We start from the raw sequence: 20,378 nt of genomic DNA, 5'->3' as shown, positions 1-20,378 counted from the left end.
TGGTGACTCTGAATACAACTCCCAATTTTAGTTATGTGTATCGTTGTTCAAATAGACTGTACTTGTCAGTTTCTTGTGTAGCTCAAAATCCCCTGTAACTAAGTTCTGGCCAATGTGATGGAAGCAGAAGTAAAAGTGCCATTTCCAGGTCCTTCCAGTAAGAAGTGTGGTTGTGCAGTTCCCTGGCTCTTTATTCCCTCCCTAAGAACTGGGAAATGGCCGGGTGGAAAAGCTGCCTTGGGCCCAGAGATAGAAGCTATTGTTGAGAATGGCACAGCCTCCTACTAAATCTACCGACCTATCTCTGCGCTGGTATGTGAGAAAGAATAAAGCTTCTAGATGGTTTGAACCACTGATCTAGGGAGTCTCTTTGTCACAGAAGCTAAGATGGTACCCTAACTAATACAGGCATTAAAACATTCCATTGAAGGTAGTTACAATTTGAAAACTTTGTAGTTGATCCCTGAACAACTCAGGTTTGAACTGCATGGATCCATTTATATACGGATTTTTTTTGGCGGGGTGGGGGGGGGATATAGTACAGTACTGTATTTTCTTTCCCTTATGATTTTTTCCTTAATATTTTATAGCTTATTGTCAGAACACACTGAATAGTACATCTAATATGCAAAATATGTGTTAATTGACTGTTTATGTTATTGGTAAGGCTTCCCAGTCAACAGCAGGCTATCAGTAATTAAGTTTTTGGGGAGTGAAAAGTTATACACAGATTTCCAACTGCATAGGGGGTCGGTGCCCCTAACGTCCCTCCCACACTGTGTTGTTCAAGCATCAACCATACTTTTATTGTTCAATATTTGTCAAAGACAATAGTATTTAATTGCTTTCTTGTCAGTGCACCACCACAAAACCTAGAGAAGACTCTAGAAAAAAGCACAGTACGGGGAAAGAGCATTTTCTCACAAGAAAGCTGCTCTAGTATCCTGCTATTTCTGCCTCTAGTGATATGGGACTTAGTTTTTTTTAACCTGTAAAATATAAGGGTGTCTGGATGTCCCCAATGATCTTGTCTGTGTTTAATGTTCTTTGACTTTCCAAAAAAGACTTAATGACCCTCATGCAATTACAGTCGGCTGGAGGCCACAGTGGGAAAAGGCCTGTATTTCTGTGACATCCTTGTACACATGACTTGAAGGAAGCTTTTTCAAATATGGAGAACAATGCTTTTAAAAAAAATTTTTTTGGGGGCGCCTGGGTGGCGCAGTCAGTTAAGCGTCCGACTTCAGCCAGGTCACGATCTCGCGGTCCGTGAGTTCGAGCCCCGCGTCAGACTCTGGGCTGATGGCTCAGAGCCTGGAGCCTGTTTCCCATTCTGTGTCTCCCTCTCTCTCTGCCCCTCCCCCGTTCATGCTCTGTCTCTCTCTGTCCCAAAAATAAATAAACGTTGAAAAAAAAAATTTAAAAAAAAGAAAAAAAATTTTTTTTTTTTTTTTGAGAGAGAGAGAGAGAGAGAGAGAGAGAGCACGAGCGCATGGGAGTATGAGAGACTCTTAAGCAGGATCCACACTGAGCACGGAGCCCAGCGCAGGGCTTGATATCATGACCTGAGCCGAAATCAAGAGTCAGACGCTTAACTGACTGAGCGACCCAGGCTCCCTGGAGAATAATGCTTTTTATTACGCAGACTGTTTATAGAATTAAATCACAATAAATGGTACATTTTCCAGGTGCCCTCTTTAGTAATCTCAGCATCAGTAAGCACCAAGTATTAGCAACAACAAAAAAGAGTGTTTAAAACATGAAGCATTCATGACCCTTAGTGCATCAAGGTATATTGAATTAATGTAGCCAAATTGAAGTAAGGACAGAAGAAGAGGATCAATAAACAGACAGATATGCTTTGGATGCTGGATCTAAAAAAACAAAATGGTTTCTATTCTTTCTGAATCCTTTAAGGGCCTATTATAGTTTACGTATGACCTAAGAGTTGAGTTTGTGTATTTTTATTAAGTGAAAAAAATTTTGGGGGCGCCTGGGTGGCTCAGTCGGTTAGGCATCCGACTTCAGCTCAGGTCATGATCTCACGGTTCATGAGTTCGAGCTCCACGTCGGGCTTTGAGCTGACAGCTTGGAGCCTGGAGTCTGCCTCTGATTCTGTCTCCCTCTCTCTCTGCCCCTCCCCCACTCATGCTCTCTCTGCCTCTCAAAAATAAAGAAATGTAACAAAAAAAAAATTTTTTTTAAGTTTTTTAATGTTTATTTATTTTTAAGAAAGGGGGGTGAGGGGAAGAGAGAGAGGGAGACAGGATCTAAGAGGCCTCTGTGCTGACAGCAGAGAGTCTAATGTGGGGTTCGAACTCATGAACCATGAGATCATGACCTGAGTGGAAGTCACATGCTCAACTGACTGAGCCACACAGGCATTCCTTTATTTTTTTTCAAGGTTTACTTATTTTTGAGATAGAGATAGAGAGAGACAGAGAGAGAGAAAGAGAGAGAGAGAGAGAGAGAGAGAGAGAGAGAGAAAAGGGGAGGGAGGGAGGGAGGGAGACACAGAATCCAAAGCAGGCTCCGGCTCTGAGCTGTCAGCACAGAGCCTGATGGAGGGCTCGAACCCACAAATTGTGAGATCATAACCTGAGCTGACGTCTGGCACTTAACTGACTGAGCCACCCAGGTGCCCCTGGATCGTGTGTGTGTGTGTGTTTTTTAAAGGAATGTATTTGCAATATTTTGTGAGACAATGAATGATGTTTGCTAGTACACAGGTGACATTAAAAAAAATCCTCCATATTTTATATGGTTTAACTATATACAAGTTATCTTACCTGGGGGTTTTTAAATACAGCGTATTTTTCCTCTTTCTCCAAAAATAGCACTTTATTTTCTGTGTCTCTTGTCCAGTCTGATAAGACTTCAACAACATTTTCATGGTCTTCAAAAATCCTTTCTGATGAAACAAGAAAAAGCATTCTTTCCAACCCAAGACATTAGGGTTTCCAACAGAGAATTAAGCTAGTATTGAGTTAAATACAATGCTTCATTCTTCTCATCGGTTTTTAGAAATTCCTAATTCTTCCATGATGTCACATTGTAACACCCCTATTATGTTTCTTCTTCAGTGTCAGGTCTTCAACTTATTTTCCACAAAAGAACATGGCAGACAACCATACAATATTGTGATAATGGCCAGCCACTGCATTTTTTTCTCATCTGCATTTTTACTTTTTACTTTAAACAGTCTCAGATGGAGGTAAACATCTTATCCATAAGGAGGACCATGAAACAATAACTGGCTAAACAACTCTGAAGGAGGCTATGAGACATGTGATATGTTCTCTGAAACATCACCCCTAAGACACTAAAAACTACATATGCATATCTGAACCAAACCTAAACATACAGGAAGGCTTTCATTTCTCTATTTGACTCAGAGAGTTGCAAAATACCTCAAGAGATTCTTTCAGTGTACACCATTTCATTCATTAAAAAAAAAAATTCACTGAAAGCTTTGAAGGCAGGCAATTCTGTATTCCACCAAGCTCTCCTGAGAGAGACAACTGTTCTGAGTGATTTTAACAATGAGAAGTAACAAGAGTATTTCTTTAATTGCTTTTTCACTTTTTTTTTTTTTTTTACTCCAATTCTACCAACTGTCCTTTGCTCTTTGGAGCTGAGCCTCTTCAACCAAACAAAGTGTGAGTGGGGACGGTGGAAGGGGAAATGAACATTGATGTATGGCAGAGTTACACTATAGTGTAAAGACGCAAACTCTAAAGAGACATTAGCTGACAGATACCCAGGCCCTCCCACAATATGTTCAACTTACTAAGCATGCAGTAAGAGGTCTCATCCTATCACTTTCTCTTTCTTATGGAACCACTACAGTGGGGGCAATAATAGGGTTTACATCCCCCAAGGTCTGGCTACTTGTTACAATCTGAGGCTCTTCACCACAAAGGAATGAAGAGGCAAGCACTGAATCTGCCATAAGAGGAGTGATTTATGGGAAATCTTGATAGTCTTGAACCAAATTCTTCTTAACAAGAGACCAAAACCCATAAAAAAGCAAACCCACAGGTTTTTGGAGCACAGTCTAACAATGAGGATGGGACTTACCAATTTGAAGTTCTGGGTATATTTCATAAAGACACCAGTCTACACTGCAGTCACAATGGGTTTTGTCAAAAAGGTTGTCTAGAACATCCCGGGCTGATTGCCGCTCATCCACCATCAATGATTTAGTGCTGTTATCATTCATGTGCACCTTGACAACAAGCTGAGGATAAAGCCACAGGGCAGCTAGTAAATTTCAGCAAGTGGAGAAGGCCATGAAGATTAAGGTTTCAAAGTTGTTATTATTTCTGTGAATTTAAGTAAGAAGGTCTCCTGCAAAGTCACTCAATATGAACTTACTCATATGCTTAGTACTGCTTAAGGTGCAAAAAATATGGAGATGGAAAAACTTATTCACAAACCAAAAATAAAAACCCACAAGCCAACACAACAAAACAAACAAAAAAACCCAAACTGAAAAAAACGCATAATAAACAAAGTCCTTGCCCAGCCTTCAGAGACCCTGCATTCTGGTGAAGCAGACAGAAAACAAACAGGATCAAAGAAGTGCTGACTTCCTGCTCTCCTGATATCTTTCTATACTTGTTGAGGTTCATCCAGGAGCCCAGAAGCATTTCTTGTTTGAAAGCATATCTATAATAAATTCTTCTCTTTTGTTTAGCTGGAGTTGAGTCCTATTTCATGCAACCCAAGAGTTCTAAGATACAGAAAAGATCAAGTTGGTTAAACTACAATTCTTTTGAAGGTCAAGAGTACATAGCGACACAATACCACTGAGGGGCCTTACGGGAGGGTTACAGACTGTGTCATAGCTGAGTATCTTTGAGATTAGAGGTGGATTAAGCAAAATGAATTATGGAGGCATGAAGGCAAATTAATGATCAAATTTACTTTTCATTCCATTTTTTAAAAAAATTCTACTGCACTGAGTTTACAGTGAAATTGGTAGTTATCCCATTCTAAATCTGGAGGGTTTGGTGGGAGCAGAATTTACTCATCTTCAATAAGGACATAGGATTTCACTGATTTTTCCCAGGCAACTTGTCAAAGTTATAAAATATTCCGACCACCCCCCCACCCACCCCAGAGAGACCATGATTCTTATTTAATATAAGAGAATTCATTCATGAAGTAATTATGATGGTGCTATATAGCCAGTCTTCAAAAGGAACAGCAGAAATGTGCCCACTGAGCCCCAATTTACTACACACATATGTTTGGGGAAGATTTCCTACAACTCCTGGAAAGCCCTGTGTTCTTATTTTAGTCTTTACCAAGATCACTGATCCTACCTAATTACACGGGAATTAGCATTAGTGAGAGTCAATCAAGTTGGAGTCTATCTCTGATTGCCATGCCGGAAGCAGATGTTGTTACCTTTTCCTCTCCAGACAACACTGCCCTGACTGACCATCAGCCTGAGGTGTCTGCAACTATACACATTATACAGACAGTTCTGTATAATAAGAATTATACAGAGAATTCCTGGAAACATCCCTAACCAGAACTGCCTGGTACCACTCTTGCTTACTTACATTTCTATTCTAACTTGAAAAAGAGAAGTGTGAAACAGATAAAGACAAGTTCTGCCTATTCTGTTTGTCTAGGGTCGGTACTGGTTATTCACAGATGAGACTTACCACTATTAAAAAAGTGAAGGACTGGAGAAACGTTACATTTGGTAACATTTCTCCCTCCCCAAAAGTTTGGGTTAGGTTCTGAGCCCCTGAGAAACTGCCTCTCCTGTCCTACTTCCACCTAATCTGATCTCCAAAACGTTCTATAGGGAACAGGATGAAGAGCACAATCTTGTGGACTGTTATGCAGAGTTACTGATAGAAACCCAGGGTATGGGTGGAGATAGAAATCTGGGTGAGGGGCCCGAAGGAACCACAAGTTAGCATATGCCTTCTTTTCTCAACAGTTGCACACTGAGAGTGAAAACATAAGACAGCAGGGCAGCAAAAGTGCGTATCCTCTCCGTAGGATCATTCAAATTAGACCTTTAGTCCAGGTTTGTCTGCAGAATACTTTTCCTCCCTTGAAAACCTATAAAACCTGTAGCCCAGAAACGTCTTGTTGGAAGGTTGCTTTTTTCCTGTATGTTTGTCTTTTGATGTATTTAAAACAATAGGTCCAAGTGCCACAAAGTCAAAGATACATTCATCTGACCTGAGGCATGAAGCATGGAGGGTTGTACAGAAACACAAAATCCTCAAATAGCGGGCTTTATTATGATTTATTTTCTGTGGAAGGCCTACCCACTGCTCTCTACTGAAAATCATTAGTATTTTTTTGTAAATATTTTTTAAGGTTATTTCTTTATTTTTGAGAGAGAGAGAGTGAGAGAGAATGCATACAAGCGAGGGAGGGGCAAAGAGAAAGGGAGAGAGAGAAATCTGTTAGTGCAGAGCCCAGCGTGGGGCTTGAACTCAAGAATCTTGAGATCATGATCTGAGCCAAAATCAAGAGTCAAATGCTTAACTGATGGAGCCACCCAGGTACCCCTCTGCTGAGAATTACTGATGTGGAGTAGTTACATGTCCTAAGAAAACACGGCCAACGTTAGAATTTAGAAGACTTAATCTCCATGATGGAAAAAATAATGATGTTTGACCACATTTCATTTTTGCTTAGGTATTCTTGAGAAAAGAAAACATATGTTTGTGTTTTGTTTTGTTTTTAGATAGAGGGAAAAAAACTGAATCACATAATTTCACAGTGATGAAACTTTGTTTTTTTATTTTTATTTTTTGGCAGAAGTTGCAAACTAAATTTAATCCACATGTAGTTATGAATGTCTACAATTACAGAACTTGGAAAATAAAGAAAAAAAAACAAGAGAAGGCTGGCAACTTTTAGCAGGAAGAAATTGTATTTACTATTCTTCACAGCTTCTGTCACATTTACAAGCTGAAGAGTAGCTACACTAACATGTAATATTGCTAGATCCCAGTTATGTGATTGAGCAAGCAGAGCGCTTTTCATATCTATACTGTTGGATACAGGATAGAATGATTCAAGAATGAAAAAAACCTCCCCTTTCTAATCTGTTACAGTAAGAACTTCATGATTTCTATCATTTCTTCTTTTTCTTTTGCAAGTTGTTAAATAAAAGAATATCCTAGAATCATATACATGATCCTATACATCATATACAAAGAAAAGGATATACATTTTCTTTGATTCCATGATAAAATTGACACATGGAATTGCTCTCCTGTGTCACCGAGCTTTAAAGCAAATGAACAAACACATGAAGTTAGTGAGTCTGATCCCATTTCCAGTTCCAAAAGCTTTGTAACATAAGCTGTATGTACATCATTTGCAATCCAAAATGATGTCAACACCCTACAGAGTACTTGAGTACTACAGAGTACTTCAGACTCCATTTCTATGTTGTAGACTATGTATGAGTACATCTTAGTCATGTTAGTAATGTACAAGTGTGTCTCTGTTATTTTCTTTTCTTTCTTTCTTTCTTTCTTTCTTTCTTTCTTTCTTTCTTTATATATATATATTTTTATTTTTGTCTCTGTTATTTTCTTAATGTTCTGTGCTCACAGGCTTCTGTTTTAAGGAACGTATCTGGAGTGTCTGAAATCAGACCAACGTACAACTCAAACGTACACAGAGTGGCTTTGTTTGACATCTTCGTTGAATCAAGACACGTTGTACATTGTGTTTACTGTTACAATTCACCTCACCTAAATTATGGTTGAAGTTCTCTGGCTTTCTGATACGCTGCAGGAAACAGCTGCTATCTCCTCCCAGTCTCTTAACCTCTAGTTGAAGCAAATCGACTGAGCAAGCTAGCTGTCCTACCTTTTTATCTAACAATCGACTTCTCTTTTCACTTCCCCTCTGAAAATATAGCCAATGTGGCCCCCCTTTCACAAACAGTCTGGTGTTTTAAAATAGTTTAAGTAATTGTGAATTTTTTTTTGTACTCATTTCCTTCTGTGTTTTTACCCTACAGATAAAGTTAGTGACCCACTGTGGCCCACATTTATGTACAGGGAGCCACTGTGCTAATGTGGGCTGTAGAACAGGCCACCCTGCTTGTCATCCTTTCCAGTTTCCATGAAGTATCCAGGATGATCTCTGAAAACCAGATATTATCCCTGGTGAAAAACCCTCAAATGGCTTCCCAATGCACTTATACATTCCAGACTCTTCCTTGGGTCTGTGAGGCTGTGTGGCCTGGCCTGCCTCTCTGACCTCAACTCCTCCTCAACTTTCCCTCCTACTCGCTGGCTCTCTGAACAATGGCCACCCAGCTTGCCCAGGACACTCCCCAACTGTGTGCAGGGGGAGCTGGCCTCTTCTTGCTGCCCAGGTCTTTGCTTAAGTGGTGTCTCCTCAGAGAGGCCTCCCCCATCACTAGGTCCACCTAGGAGTGGCTCAGGTACTCTCCATCAGTACTCAGGTACTTCTTTCTGCTTTACTTTCCTCCTAACACTTACTCCCCCTCTAGAATTTAACTCTACACAGGAAGAGACATGGCCTGAACTGGAGTATATCTGTAAACCCAGCACCGTTCTATGGGATGCAGATGTGTCAGTGAAGAAAACACAAAAATCCCTGGAGGAACTTCTGTGGGGGTGAGGAGGAGATGTAGGCAATAAATAGAAGTAGATAGTATGCTGGATGGTGATGAGCACAGAAGAGAAAAAGAAAGTGGGAAGGGGTGGGGGTAGTGGTGATGTGTGAGTGCAATGTCAGATCAGAAGGCCTCACTGAGAAGGTGACCAGACCTAGGAGAGGAACAGAGAAAACCCACCAGTATCTGGGGAAGAGCTTTTGAGGTAGGACACTGTAAAGTGCAAAGGTCCTGAGGCCAGAGCATTCCTGGAGTGTCTGAAGACCAATGGTGAGACCAGGTAGCAAGAATAGGGTAAATGGTGGGGGACAGCGGGCAGCCAGAGCATCTAGGGGCTTTTAACTACTGTGAGGATTGGGCTTTTTTTGTGTGAGATGGGGCACCATGGGAGGCTTTAGCATGGGAGGGGCAAGAAGACAGGATGGGAACTAGAGCACATGAGAAGCTGGTCTCAGAAACATGACAGCTCATCAACAGTTACAGGAAAAACTATGGACTCTATGTCACAGGTGCAGGCAGGCAGGAAGATAAATGTGTCAGGAGCTTATGGAACCTTCCTTCTGAGTCCTGCTATTTTCTCAGTGCAACAGGGAGCAACATCATTAGCTGAGAGAATGTGGGTGTGGAAGGTATTGGAAGTTTTAAAGGAGAGAACAGGTAGAAATCGTTTCCTAGGTTAGTGGGAGAGTGCCTGCACTGTTGGGAAGCCTAGGCACTGGTGAGGGGCAGACTGAGTAGGAGGAGAGCTGGATTTAGCCGGGGCTTAATGAGATGAGTACAAGGGGACAGAAGGGCAAGGCAGCTGAGGATGTAGGGTTCCAGTAACTGACACAGAATTTAATCACATGTAGAGAACTGGGAAGAATAATGGTAAAGAATTTCATGCATGTTTAGAATGAATGGAGCCAGACTGATCTGGGAAGACTTTCACACATGAACCTTGAATGTCTGGACCCAGGGATAGTCAAAGACTATTTACTGAATATTATTCAGCATGTATTGAACACTTTCATTCAAGGAACCCTGATAGGTACTGCAGGTTCTTATACTCTCTGAAAAGAACAATTTACCCAGCTAGAAGTAAGAAGTTCTTAAGTGGTCTCAGACATGGCATATGCTTCAGGAAGTGAAATAAGATTGTTTCATCTTTCTCCTAAGTTACCAAATCAACTATCATTAACACTTAGCTGTTATTAGGTATGCACTTCTACTGAGGTTAAATACATGTGTTTCTATGATAATGTTATATATGTGTTCCTGGAAAGCCTACAGTCTGCAGAAAACACTGCAGGCTTATTGGGAGAATAGGATTAGACAGATCACTCAAAACATATGCAACTTTGAACCCAGAGCACTAGTCAAAACATTTGAGATCTCAGGAAATAACCAGGACATCTAGGGCGGGCAGTGGGGCTGGAGGTTGCCTCAGGGGTGATGAAAAATGTACAAAAGCAACTGTGGAAATGCTGACTAAGGGAAGGCCAATGGAAGCGGAGCTCTGACCCAGTTAAGTGGGCCCAGAAGGTGGCACCACTTGCTATTACATGACAGCTGAGCAGAACAAGAGGGTGCCTCCAGGGGAGGGAGCCCTGGGGGTGGAAACTCGTAAACTTCCACATTTATATTAAATAGATCCCTATTTATCAATCACAAATGAGCTAACTGATGTCACAGAAAGAATAACTATGTAATTATCTGTCCTAAAATTAAAAAAAAATTATACCTATTTGGAAAACACCACTAGAAATTTTAGTTTTTTTTTTTCCCCATTAAGCATAAATGTCATTAACTTAACTGCCCCATGCAAAAGTGATTCATAGTTTACCTTCTTGACCTTGGCTTCCTTCAGTTTTTTCCAATGCTAGCTTAATTTTATCAGCCTTGGCTAGGGCTGCTTCTTCTTCCTGTAAAACAGCGAGACATTCAACACCATCCACTAGAGAACAGCAGTGAGAAAATACCTGGGCCATGGCTAATGTCTTAGTTACTTTATGTTGACAAAAGGCTGTATTAGGAGGCACTGAATTTCACATTTGATTTTCAGAATTTAAATAACCATAACAAAAATGTTCAACCCAAAGAGGTAGAATGCAGTCACTCTTTGTATCTTAGAAATAGTAACTTCAAAGATAAAATGAGGACTCTAAAAGAGCTTCACATATTTAGTCCACAGAAATCTCTGAGTGGCTCAAAACTGGAGTCTAACCTGAGGAATCTACAGGTGGATCTCAAGGGATTTGAGTACTCTCTGAGATTATATACATTTTTCTGGATCAGCATACATTTTCTGGGAGTCTTAGTTTTTATTTGATTCCTAAAGGGGTCCTTAGTTTTCTAAAAGTTAAGACTCATACTCAAACCTAAACTTATAATTCACCAAAAAAAACACTGACAAACACATGTGAGCAGGCAGAAAAGAGAGTAAAATATTTTATGAACCTGAAGCCCTTTATTTTTATTTTTTTTTTATTTTAGAGAGAGAGATAGAGCACATGAGTAGGGAAGAGGGGCAGAGAGAGAGAGAGAGAGGGAAGAGAGGGGGAGGGAGAAAGAGAGAGAGAGAGAGAGGAAAGAGAGAATCTCAAGCAGACTCCACACTCAGTGCAGAGCCCAATGTGTGGGCTCAATGTGGGTCTTAATTCTATAACCCTGGGATAATGACCTGAGCTGAAATTAAGAGTTGGATGCTCAACTGACTAAGCCACCAAGGTGCTCCTAAGGCCCTTTGATTTTTGTAAGTAAATGTTCCACCCTCACTCCACCCAACTACGACATTACAAATAGTTCATAGATATATTTGCTCTACTGAACGGGGTAGCCAAATTCAACAAAATTCCATTTAGGTCAATTCAGAAGTATGTGAGGAATGCTTTCGATTCTTTACATACTGGGCAAGCACCAGAGACAGAGACATGATATAAAATTGGTTGCACTGTTCATGCCAAGTTAATAAAACATTACCCTAAAAGGTTGAGTACTATCAGGGAGTGTCGCATACAAATATAAACTTAAGCTGAGCTATAATAATTCCTGAATATGTCCCCAATATGTTCTTTATACACACCAATGTGTCTTCTTATGGAGGACTCTGGCTTTGCAACAAACGTACTCAGTATCCTTGTTTAAGTATCTCAGAAATTAGGTAATTATGAATGTAACTGTCATTTTGAAGAAAGTCAAAGACCATGGGTAGCAGAGGTCAAGAGTCCTGCCATCCCTGTCCCACACACTTACCTGAGAGAGAGGTTCAGGAGGTGGTGGCGGCAGTGGAAGGTCTAACATGGGATCAGCTGGCGGAGGTGGTAAATCATCCTCATACTGGCTAACACTAGTTACAGCAACATTTGCTCCGTAACCAAGAGCGGCTGCACCGCTGAAATCTGGTATGTTCAGGGGTGCTGGATGATTCTGATTCTGAGAGGGCTCTTTCTGTGCCTGGATTGTCCTCTGCTCAGCCTCACTTATGTCTGCTACCAGATCTGCCATGAGAGCATCTAAATCTTGGTCTTCCAGCGCATTTAAGGACTCTGATAGGAAAAACCACCACGTTAATGATCAAAGTAACAATTTCTACCTGGGAAAACAGAAAGAAGGCCATTTTTTAAAGAATTTTCATTTTTTAAATTAAATATTTATGTTTTAATTTACATCCAAGTTAGTTAGCATCTAGTGCAACAATGATTTCAGGAGTAGATTCCTTAATGCCCCTTACCCATTTAGCCCATCCCCCCATCCCACAATCCCTCCAGCAGCCCTCTGTTTGTTCTCTGTATTTAAGAGTCTCTTAGGTTTTGTCCCCCTCCCCGTTTTATATTATTTTTGCTTCCCTTCCCTTATGTTCACCTGTTTTGTATCTTAAAGTCCTGATATGAGTGAAGTCATATGATACTTGTCTTTCTCCAACTGACTAATTGCACTCTGCATAATGCACTTTAGTTCCATTCATTCAGTTACAAATGGCAAGATTTCATTCTTTTTGATTGCTGAGTAATACTTCATTGTGTGTGTGTGTGTGTGTGTGTGTGTGTGTGTGTGTGTGTATATACACATCAAGAAGGTCATTTTTAAGAGTGATATTTGGGTACGGGTTGTCAGGGGCAGGGGTGTGGGAAACAGGGAGAGGCTGGCGAAAGAGTAAAACTTTTAGTTATAAAGATGAATAAGGTCTCAGGAACCAATGTATAACATGGTGACCATAGTTGATAATACTGTTATTTAACTGTAATTTGCTGAGAGAGTAGAATTTAAATATTCTCAACAACAATATGTGAGGTGATGGATGTGTTCATTTTTTTTAATGTTTATTCATTTTTGAGAGAGGCAGAGTATGGGGGGGAGGGGCAAAGAAGCAGGCTCAAGGCTCTGAGCTGGCAGCACAGAGCCCAACGTGGGGCTCAAACTCACAAACTGCAAGATCATGACCTGAGCCAAAGTCAGACGCTTAACGGACTGAGCCATCCAGGCGCCCCTATTGATGTGTTAATTAACTCTATGGAGGAAATTCTTTTACACACATACATATATTGAGTCACTTACTGCTGTACACTTTAAATGTATTACAATTTTGTCAATTATACCTCAACAAAGCTGAATTTCTCCTCCACCCCCCACCCCCCATAAAAGGAGAAAAACTTATTTTCTACCCTCACAGATTAGCTACAAAGTCAGATCCAAGCACATGATTAGTTGCCTAAATAGGAATTCTTGTATATTCTGGTGCAAGAGCTGAGAGTTTTAGAAAAGTAGGGGAAGGGAGATGTTGGAAACAGACGGAAGGGGAGTTTTCCCCAGGCCTTAGGAGAGCAGAGTACCGATGATAAATCTATTTGGAAGAAAGTAGGTCCCAATCAACCGGGGTTTAGTATGCTTTGAGACTTGTGGTAAGGATAGAACTTCTGTAGGCACACCATCCAACTACGGAAACTCTCACATTCAAAGAAAGAGTGATTAATGATTATCAGCAGGAAATAAAGCACTAAGGAAGTTGAGAAGTAAAAAATAATTTTAAAGAACTGGGTTAAGTGGTAAATACTTCATAAGCCGGTGAGCTGAGAGTTAACTTTTAAAAAAGCACGGACACGGATTTTCAGAGTGAGGGTGAGGAAGGACAGTTCTCACTGGAATTTCTTCCATGTGTGATTGGTGATTGGACATGTGATCCTGAAAGCTGACAGACTGTGGGGCCTATGGGGGAGTGGTGTCAGTGAGCATTGTTAGAGGAGTGCTTGGTGAGCAGGCATTCACCGGATGGCAAATGTAATGAACACAGGATGGGCGGTATGGAAGGGATTCATGAGGAAGAAGAGTCACGTGCTACGTGCAGGATGAAGTGGAACAAGGAAATGCAGCTTACTCAGCAACGAACATGTAGCTCTGTGAAATAATTTATTGCCAAACACCATCATAGTAAATACCAAGTAGCATATATACTCATGCTGATAGTTCTAGTGTATAGCACTTGGACTCAAGTAAATGTGTAAAAAGGATTTATTTTCTTCTAAGCCATTTTTGCATATAACTTCTTCATAAAATTGAATTAATTTAAAAATTTTCAAAGAAAATATATGTAGAACAAATGAAGTATATTCATAATTTCCTAGTGTCAGCAATTATGTTGTGACTGTTGCCATATGAGCAAATTATTTTAATCCTTTATAAAAATTTTGGGGACAGAGTTCCCATAACAGTTCTCATATTAACAATTTCTAAAGAAAATCGTAACCTTAACTATATCAATACAGAAGTGAGCAATACAGAATTGAATGGGTTCTGTTCGGAAGTCTTTAACTCTCTGAATGACTTTGGGCAAAATATTTTTAACTTATTTTAGCAACATTTTAAGTGAAGACAGTAAAAAGCCTATTTCTTTTCTAATTACCAACAAATTTAATTTTCAGTATACATAAGTAGTTTTTAATGGTTTTGTCCTCTACACAAATTGCGCCTCATGGATATGTCTTATCTTCTAGTCTTAAAGACATGAGTTTCTCGTGACTATACTTAAACAATACTATATTATTGTGGGGATTCTTTGTTTCTGTCATTTTCAGTAATTTTTGGATACTAGGTACTGAGTGCTTAGAAAGCAGTAGTTGAGTCGTTTATAACTGCAGTATTGATTAATTCTTTTAATTGAACTGATTAAAGCACTCAGCCATGGTGAGTGTGATTAGGCAAAAACCCGCACTGTTCATATGTGCAAGTATATGTTATTTATTAATGTCAGACAGTTTACCAAGGTGTATTGCTTCTTTTGAAATGTCATGAATGTTACCATCACTCAATCTTATGATGGAAATAATTGCCAGGAATAGTTAAGTTTATATGGCAAACAGAAAAGAAGGTGGGAAAAGAAGTCAGAAGAAATTTATTATAATTTGTCCAGGTATAGGCATTGGCACCTAAAGGTTTATAAAAAAATTACTAAAAATAACAGAAACAAAGAAACCCAGTGACAGAAAAAAACTTGGAATTCTGGATTTCTGTAACTGGGCTTCTCTATTACTTTTTCATTTTTTTGGTGGGTACTGCACGTCTTTGGAAAATCTTTTTCAAGAGTTGCAGTGAATTCTCACTGGAAGCAATTACTACAAGATTCATTGTAGTTTTAAAAAGCACATGGGCTAAAGATTGTCTTCGTACTAAATAAGAAGACAGATTTTTGTTAATAAAATAATGTGATGATTTCAGGGAAGATAAAAAATAGAGCAAATTCATATTGGTTATATATCAATTAAAATATATTTTGAAGCACCCATACATATATTATCAATCATTCTGAAATGGATAGTTCATTATTATCTTTGAAGGGACATTTCCTTATTAATATTTTTTTATTCTATTGTAGTTTCTTACTCTTGCGGCTTAGTACTAGAAAGAAACTCCCTTTACTTAAAAAAAAATAGCTTTGATACTCTACATAAATGCAGGATAGTATTCCCTTTCATTGTAGGCAAAAATATCTTTTTGGCCCCCCAATTTAATCCAAACACCATAAAACACAAGCCAAAATCCAGGAGTTTAAAATGTCTAGGTTCCTTACATTTTTGTTTTCAAATCATAGTTCTGTACAGATGTTAGTCATTGTTATGATTTCAAATTACTTAAGAAATTATTTTGCTTACCATTTAAATCCTTAAAACCCACACTGTAGTTGAATTCAGCTCTGGGTGGTTTGGGGTCAGGAGGAGGAAGAGTGTCAACTCCTAAACTCTGCGAAAATAGATCCCCATCCTCAAAGTTATTCACCATATTAACATGTCTGCAGTATATTTTAATCATTAAGACAAAACCACTTATTGTTTACACATTTTCTTTCTAAATATGTTCTTTAAAAACTGTATTCTTACATGAAAAATGCTTTATGTGATTTTTACCCCTACAGAAAATGACTACATCAAAATGGTTCTACAAGGTATACCTTGAAACAGCAGGTCAACATAGAATGATGAGCATGAGATAGTTAATTTTTAGGAATAACAGATAAATCTCCTGTAATGGTGCATTTGTGACACATATCGTGTGTAATTCTTGTAAGGACTAAGTAACGACACCAAAGAAAAGGAATGTCTAGTCACTTGGAAGATCAAAGTTGTTTCAGGATGAATCTGCCAGTACATAATAAAATATTATGATTTTTCTTTTTTTTAAAAATGTTTTTATTTATTTTTGAGAGAGAGAGAGAGCAAGAGCTGGGGAGGGGCAGAGAGAGGGAGACACAGAATCCTGAAGTAGGCTCCAGGCTCTGAGCTGTCAGCACAGAGCCTGATGCAGGGTTCAAACTCGTGAACCTCTAGATCATGACCTGGGCTGAAGTTGCACACAATCTACTGAGCCATCCAGGCGCCCCTATGCTTTTTCTTATCTAATAAAACTCTTGTTAAAAAGAAATTAAGACAGAATAAGTTATCAATTTTGTAAATAAAAGCTTTGGATTGAAAAGGTGACTTCCTCCATGATTTGAAAGCTATATCACACATACAATCTAAATTTCCAAAAATGTTTTTACGTCCATAGTTTGAGAGGTGATTTCCCCCATCCTGCAACATGAACATGTTCATGATAGTAAGTGCATCCTTTGATGTTAATCGGATTTGGTAAATAATATCCTTGTTCATGTCTTAGATGTCTGAAGGAAACGAATCATTATACGTTTGAGAATAAAACAATGGGATATCCTCAATTATAAGTAGAAACAAAAAAAAGACCATTAATTAAGAAGTTAAAAAAATTAACCCAAGCAAGTTAGTATTAAGGATAAAGTATAAGGAAAAGTGACTGCAGCCCCAGAATTCATTCTGAAAAACAGAATAAGCAAAACTGTGGAGAAGAGAGGAAGCTGATTGATTAAACAATGGTGCAAATACCAGAACAAAGGAAAGTACAAAGAATTTCATCAATGAGCTCCTTCACCATGACTAAGAAGTCTAACATCACAATTAGGGTAGCTGATTAATCTTTGCTCAGGATATAATTACCATGCTATTCAAAGAAATTAGAAGTAGTTCTCTAACAAAATATTAATACATACGTGTGTGATAAAACAGGCTTCCAGTTAGAGAGAAGGAAAAAAAGAAAGGTAATTGATTTCCAGAAGGAGTTCCCTTTATCCTAGGAAAGTCACTCAAAGCCCAACATGAAATAAAGAATGTAGCATGTTCTCTACGTGTCTGGTGTGGTCTGTGAATGATTTTAGGTGGTGTACAAAAATGCAATGAAAATTTAAATTATTGGGTATCTCCTTTGGATGTTTTTGAAAAAATCAAATTAGAACATCTACTTGAGACAGAGTTTAATTTTAAAAACCAATTAATGACAAACATTAAGAAAATAATAGGACAGTGGGTTGCAGCATAACAAAAATCATGAAAGTGATATGTGAATGACTAAAGATTGAGAACATTGCTCTGTACTCACTAACCTTAAAAATCATATGCTTCAAAGTGTATTTCATCAGATGTTGTATAATGGTGACTTTCTAATTCTTCATTCCTTTTCAATGTTTAATTGGAACTTTACTATATTTTTTATTTTTTTTAATGTTTATTTATTTTTGAGACAGAGGGAGACAGAGTGTGAGTGGGGGAGGGGCAGAGAGAGAGAGACACACACACACACACACAGAACCTGAAACAGGCTCCAGGCTCTGAGCTGTCAGCACAGAGCCCGATGTGGGGCTCGAACCCATGAACCGTGAGATCATGACCTGAGCTGATGTCGGACGCTTAACCAACTGAGCCACCCAGCCGTCCCTGGAACTTTACTATAAAGAAGAACTTTCTCTCACCAATTATTTGTTTGGTCTGAAATATAGTGTAACTAAGACTATAGAAAGACTAAAGCAAATGCCTGGTTCTTTCTTTTTATTATCAATTTTCAGAGTGGTAAGTTAATGCTCTGTCAATTTCCAATGGTGACCAACAGTTTTGTTTTTGTTTTATTTTTGTTATCAATATGAATTCAGAGTTTATTTATTTGTTTTTTGCCATGTAGATAAACTTTTTATATATGTATTTCCTTCTTTCTTTCATGGCTTGGGGGTGTCATATCTTGCTTAGAAAAGCTACGTACATCTTAAGATTAAACATTTTTCTCATGTTTTCTTCTATGGATATATTTCATATATTTAGATCTTTGATTCATGGAGCTCATTTTGGTATAAGGTATGAAGTAGAAATTCAGCTTTTCATTTTCCAGACATTATCCCAACGCAATTTATTAAATATTTCCTTTTGCTACTTATTTAAAATGCCACTTTTATCATATTTTAAATTCTTGTATATATTTGGATCTAAATCTGTTTCATGAATCCGTCTTCATGTATCATTACCTCTTCTTTTTCATATTTTCCTGGATATTTGTATATTTAAATTTTTGTCATACAAATAGTGGAAATGGCTTGGCTCCCCTTCTGCATAAAAAATCCAGTAAGTATATATACTGGTTTCTAGCTTTTATGTCTCTCTATGCATAGATATACATACATAAACATAATTTCTATATACATAAGTATACATACATATGTAAACATATATATATATATATACATACACATACACATAACACACATAAGTGTATATACAGAGAGAGACAGAGGGAAATGATAATGCAAATGGAGTAACATGTTAATGAGCAATTTGGGAGAAAAGTAAGTGGGAATTCTTTGGTTTTTGTTTGTTTTTTTAATGTTTATTTGGGAGAGAGAGAGACCGTGTGCATGTGCACACTTGTGTGTTTGTGTGTGGCGGGGGGGGGCAGAGGGTGAGAGGGAATCCCAAACAGGATCCATGCTCAGCACAGAGGCCAACATGGGGCTCAATCCCATGACCATGAGATCATGACCTGAGCCAAAATCAAGAGTTGGATGCTTAACTGAGCCACCCAGGTGCCCCAAATGGGAGTTCTTTGTATTATTCTTTCAACTTTTCTCTAAGCTTAAAATTATTTCAAATAAGAAAGTTAAAATCACCTTATTACATTTTAGTTTCCTTTAATTTTCCTCTTTTGGGAAATTAGGAAGCATGTGGTTAATCTAACCATCTCAACCACACTGCAGTTTCAAATAATAGAGTATGTACAAAATTCACAAATGAGGATTAAAATACAGCTTTTCTAATGGCCCAAAAAATACCCAGTAAGGTCAAAGTGCACTTGATAATGGCTGAAATGAAGCCTAGATTTTAGACTCAAGGACAAAGTAGGGTTTTTTGTTTACTGTGACATCTTGAGGCCTACCTGTTGGGAGAAGTGTATTAGCCAAGCAAGCCCTGTGACTACATCCATGTGAGCACAATAAAGAAAGGGAAAACACCAGAAAGGCCTGGAGTGGAGGCAGGTTCAAGACACCAGAAGGGGCCCTGTCCCCATTCCTCAGTTAGAGTAACAACACTCAGCTGTGGTCCTGTGAAAACCCCAGACTGCAACCAATCAGAACAATCACTCCTCCAACTGGAGCAGAAGTGAGTGAATGAATGAAGGGAGACCACAGATGGTCACTCAACCCTTCCTTTTCGGGGCCCATGTTTAGTCCCCTCCTTGACAGGAGTGTGGTTACCATCCTAACACTCACTGTTAATCAGCACCCCTTTCATCTTAGCTTAGTGTCTCATATTTTGTTTCTTCCTTCGTAGTGTCTAAGCTTTCTTGAATTTTACACAAACTTTAAGTAGGTGCTAACTAAAATTGATTTGTTTTTCCTGAAATAAATGTTTTTTTTAAAACACAGACTATTCTTAATTTATTTTTGGAAAACTTTCAGATCTCTTATTTAGGAATATTGGATTATTCTTATTATAATATTTTATGTGAAAAGTGATGAGCTGACTATGCTCTGAATCAAAGAAGCATTTATTAGAACACTATAAGACATGCTAATGCTTACCTGACTTTGTAACCTGGGTCACTGGCCCTCAGGTCAGCAGCCCCCTGGGCTCCAATTAGCCCAAAATAGGGGTTATCTGAGTTAATCTAGTCCTGGTTCCAGTAGTTTTTTCTAGATGTGAAGCTGCCTCCGTGGTCTTTATGCTACTCTGAGAGGACTAAGTTCTTCCAGTCTAATCAGAAGCCATGATAACTTCCACTCACCCTTTAAAATGTAGCATTCCTTCAAAGATTGGTAAAGAATCTTTACTAAAAATTCTTTAAAGATTCAGGTGATTTTCTTGGCTAGTCTTTTTTTTTTAAATGTGTATTTATTTATTTTGAGAGAGTGTGCACATGAGTCAAGGAGGGGCAGAGA

The 20,378-nt window shown here is 38.7% G+C and overlaps 1 protein-coding gene across 1 annotated transcript in view; it reads right to left on the bottom strand.

Annotated features, from left to right (window-relative positions):
- LOC122473933 (amyloid beta precursor protein binding family B member 1 interacting protein) overlaps window positions 1-20,378 on the bottom strand; it is a 103,233-nt gene that overhangs the window by 40,868 nt on the left and 41,987 nt on the right. The window contains 6 exon segments of the mRNA XM_043564790.1: window positions 2,790-2,911; window positions 4,081-4,240; window positions 10,467-10,493; window positions 10,495-10,545; window positions 11,876-12,168; window positions 15,766-15,853. Of these exon segments, the coding sequence (XP_043420725.1) occupies window positions 2,790-2,911; window positions 4,081-4,240; window positions 10,467-10,493; window positions 10,495-10,545; window positions 11,876-12,168; window positions 15,766-15,853 (741 nt within the window).

The sequence above is a fragment of the Prionailurus bengalensis genome, chromosome B4 (assembly GCF_016509475.1).
Source record: "Prionailurus bengalensis isolate Pbe53 chromosome B4, Fcat_Pben_1.1_paternal_pri, whole genome shotgun sequence".
Lineage (NCBI taxonomy): Eukaryota > Metazoa > Chordata > Mammalia > Carnivora > Felidae > Prionailurus > Prionailurus bengalensis.
Note: the sequence above shows the minus strand (reverse complement) of the source record. Positions and strands in the feature narration are given on the sequence as shown.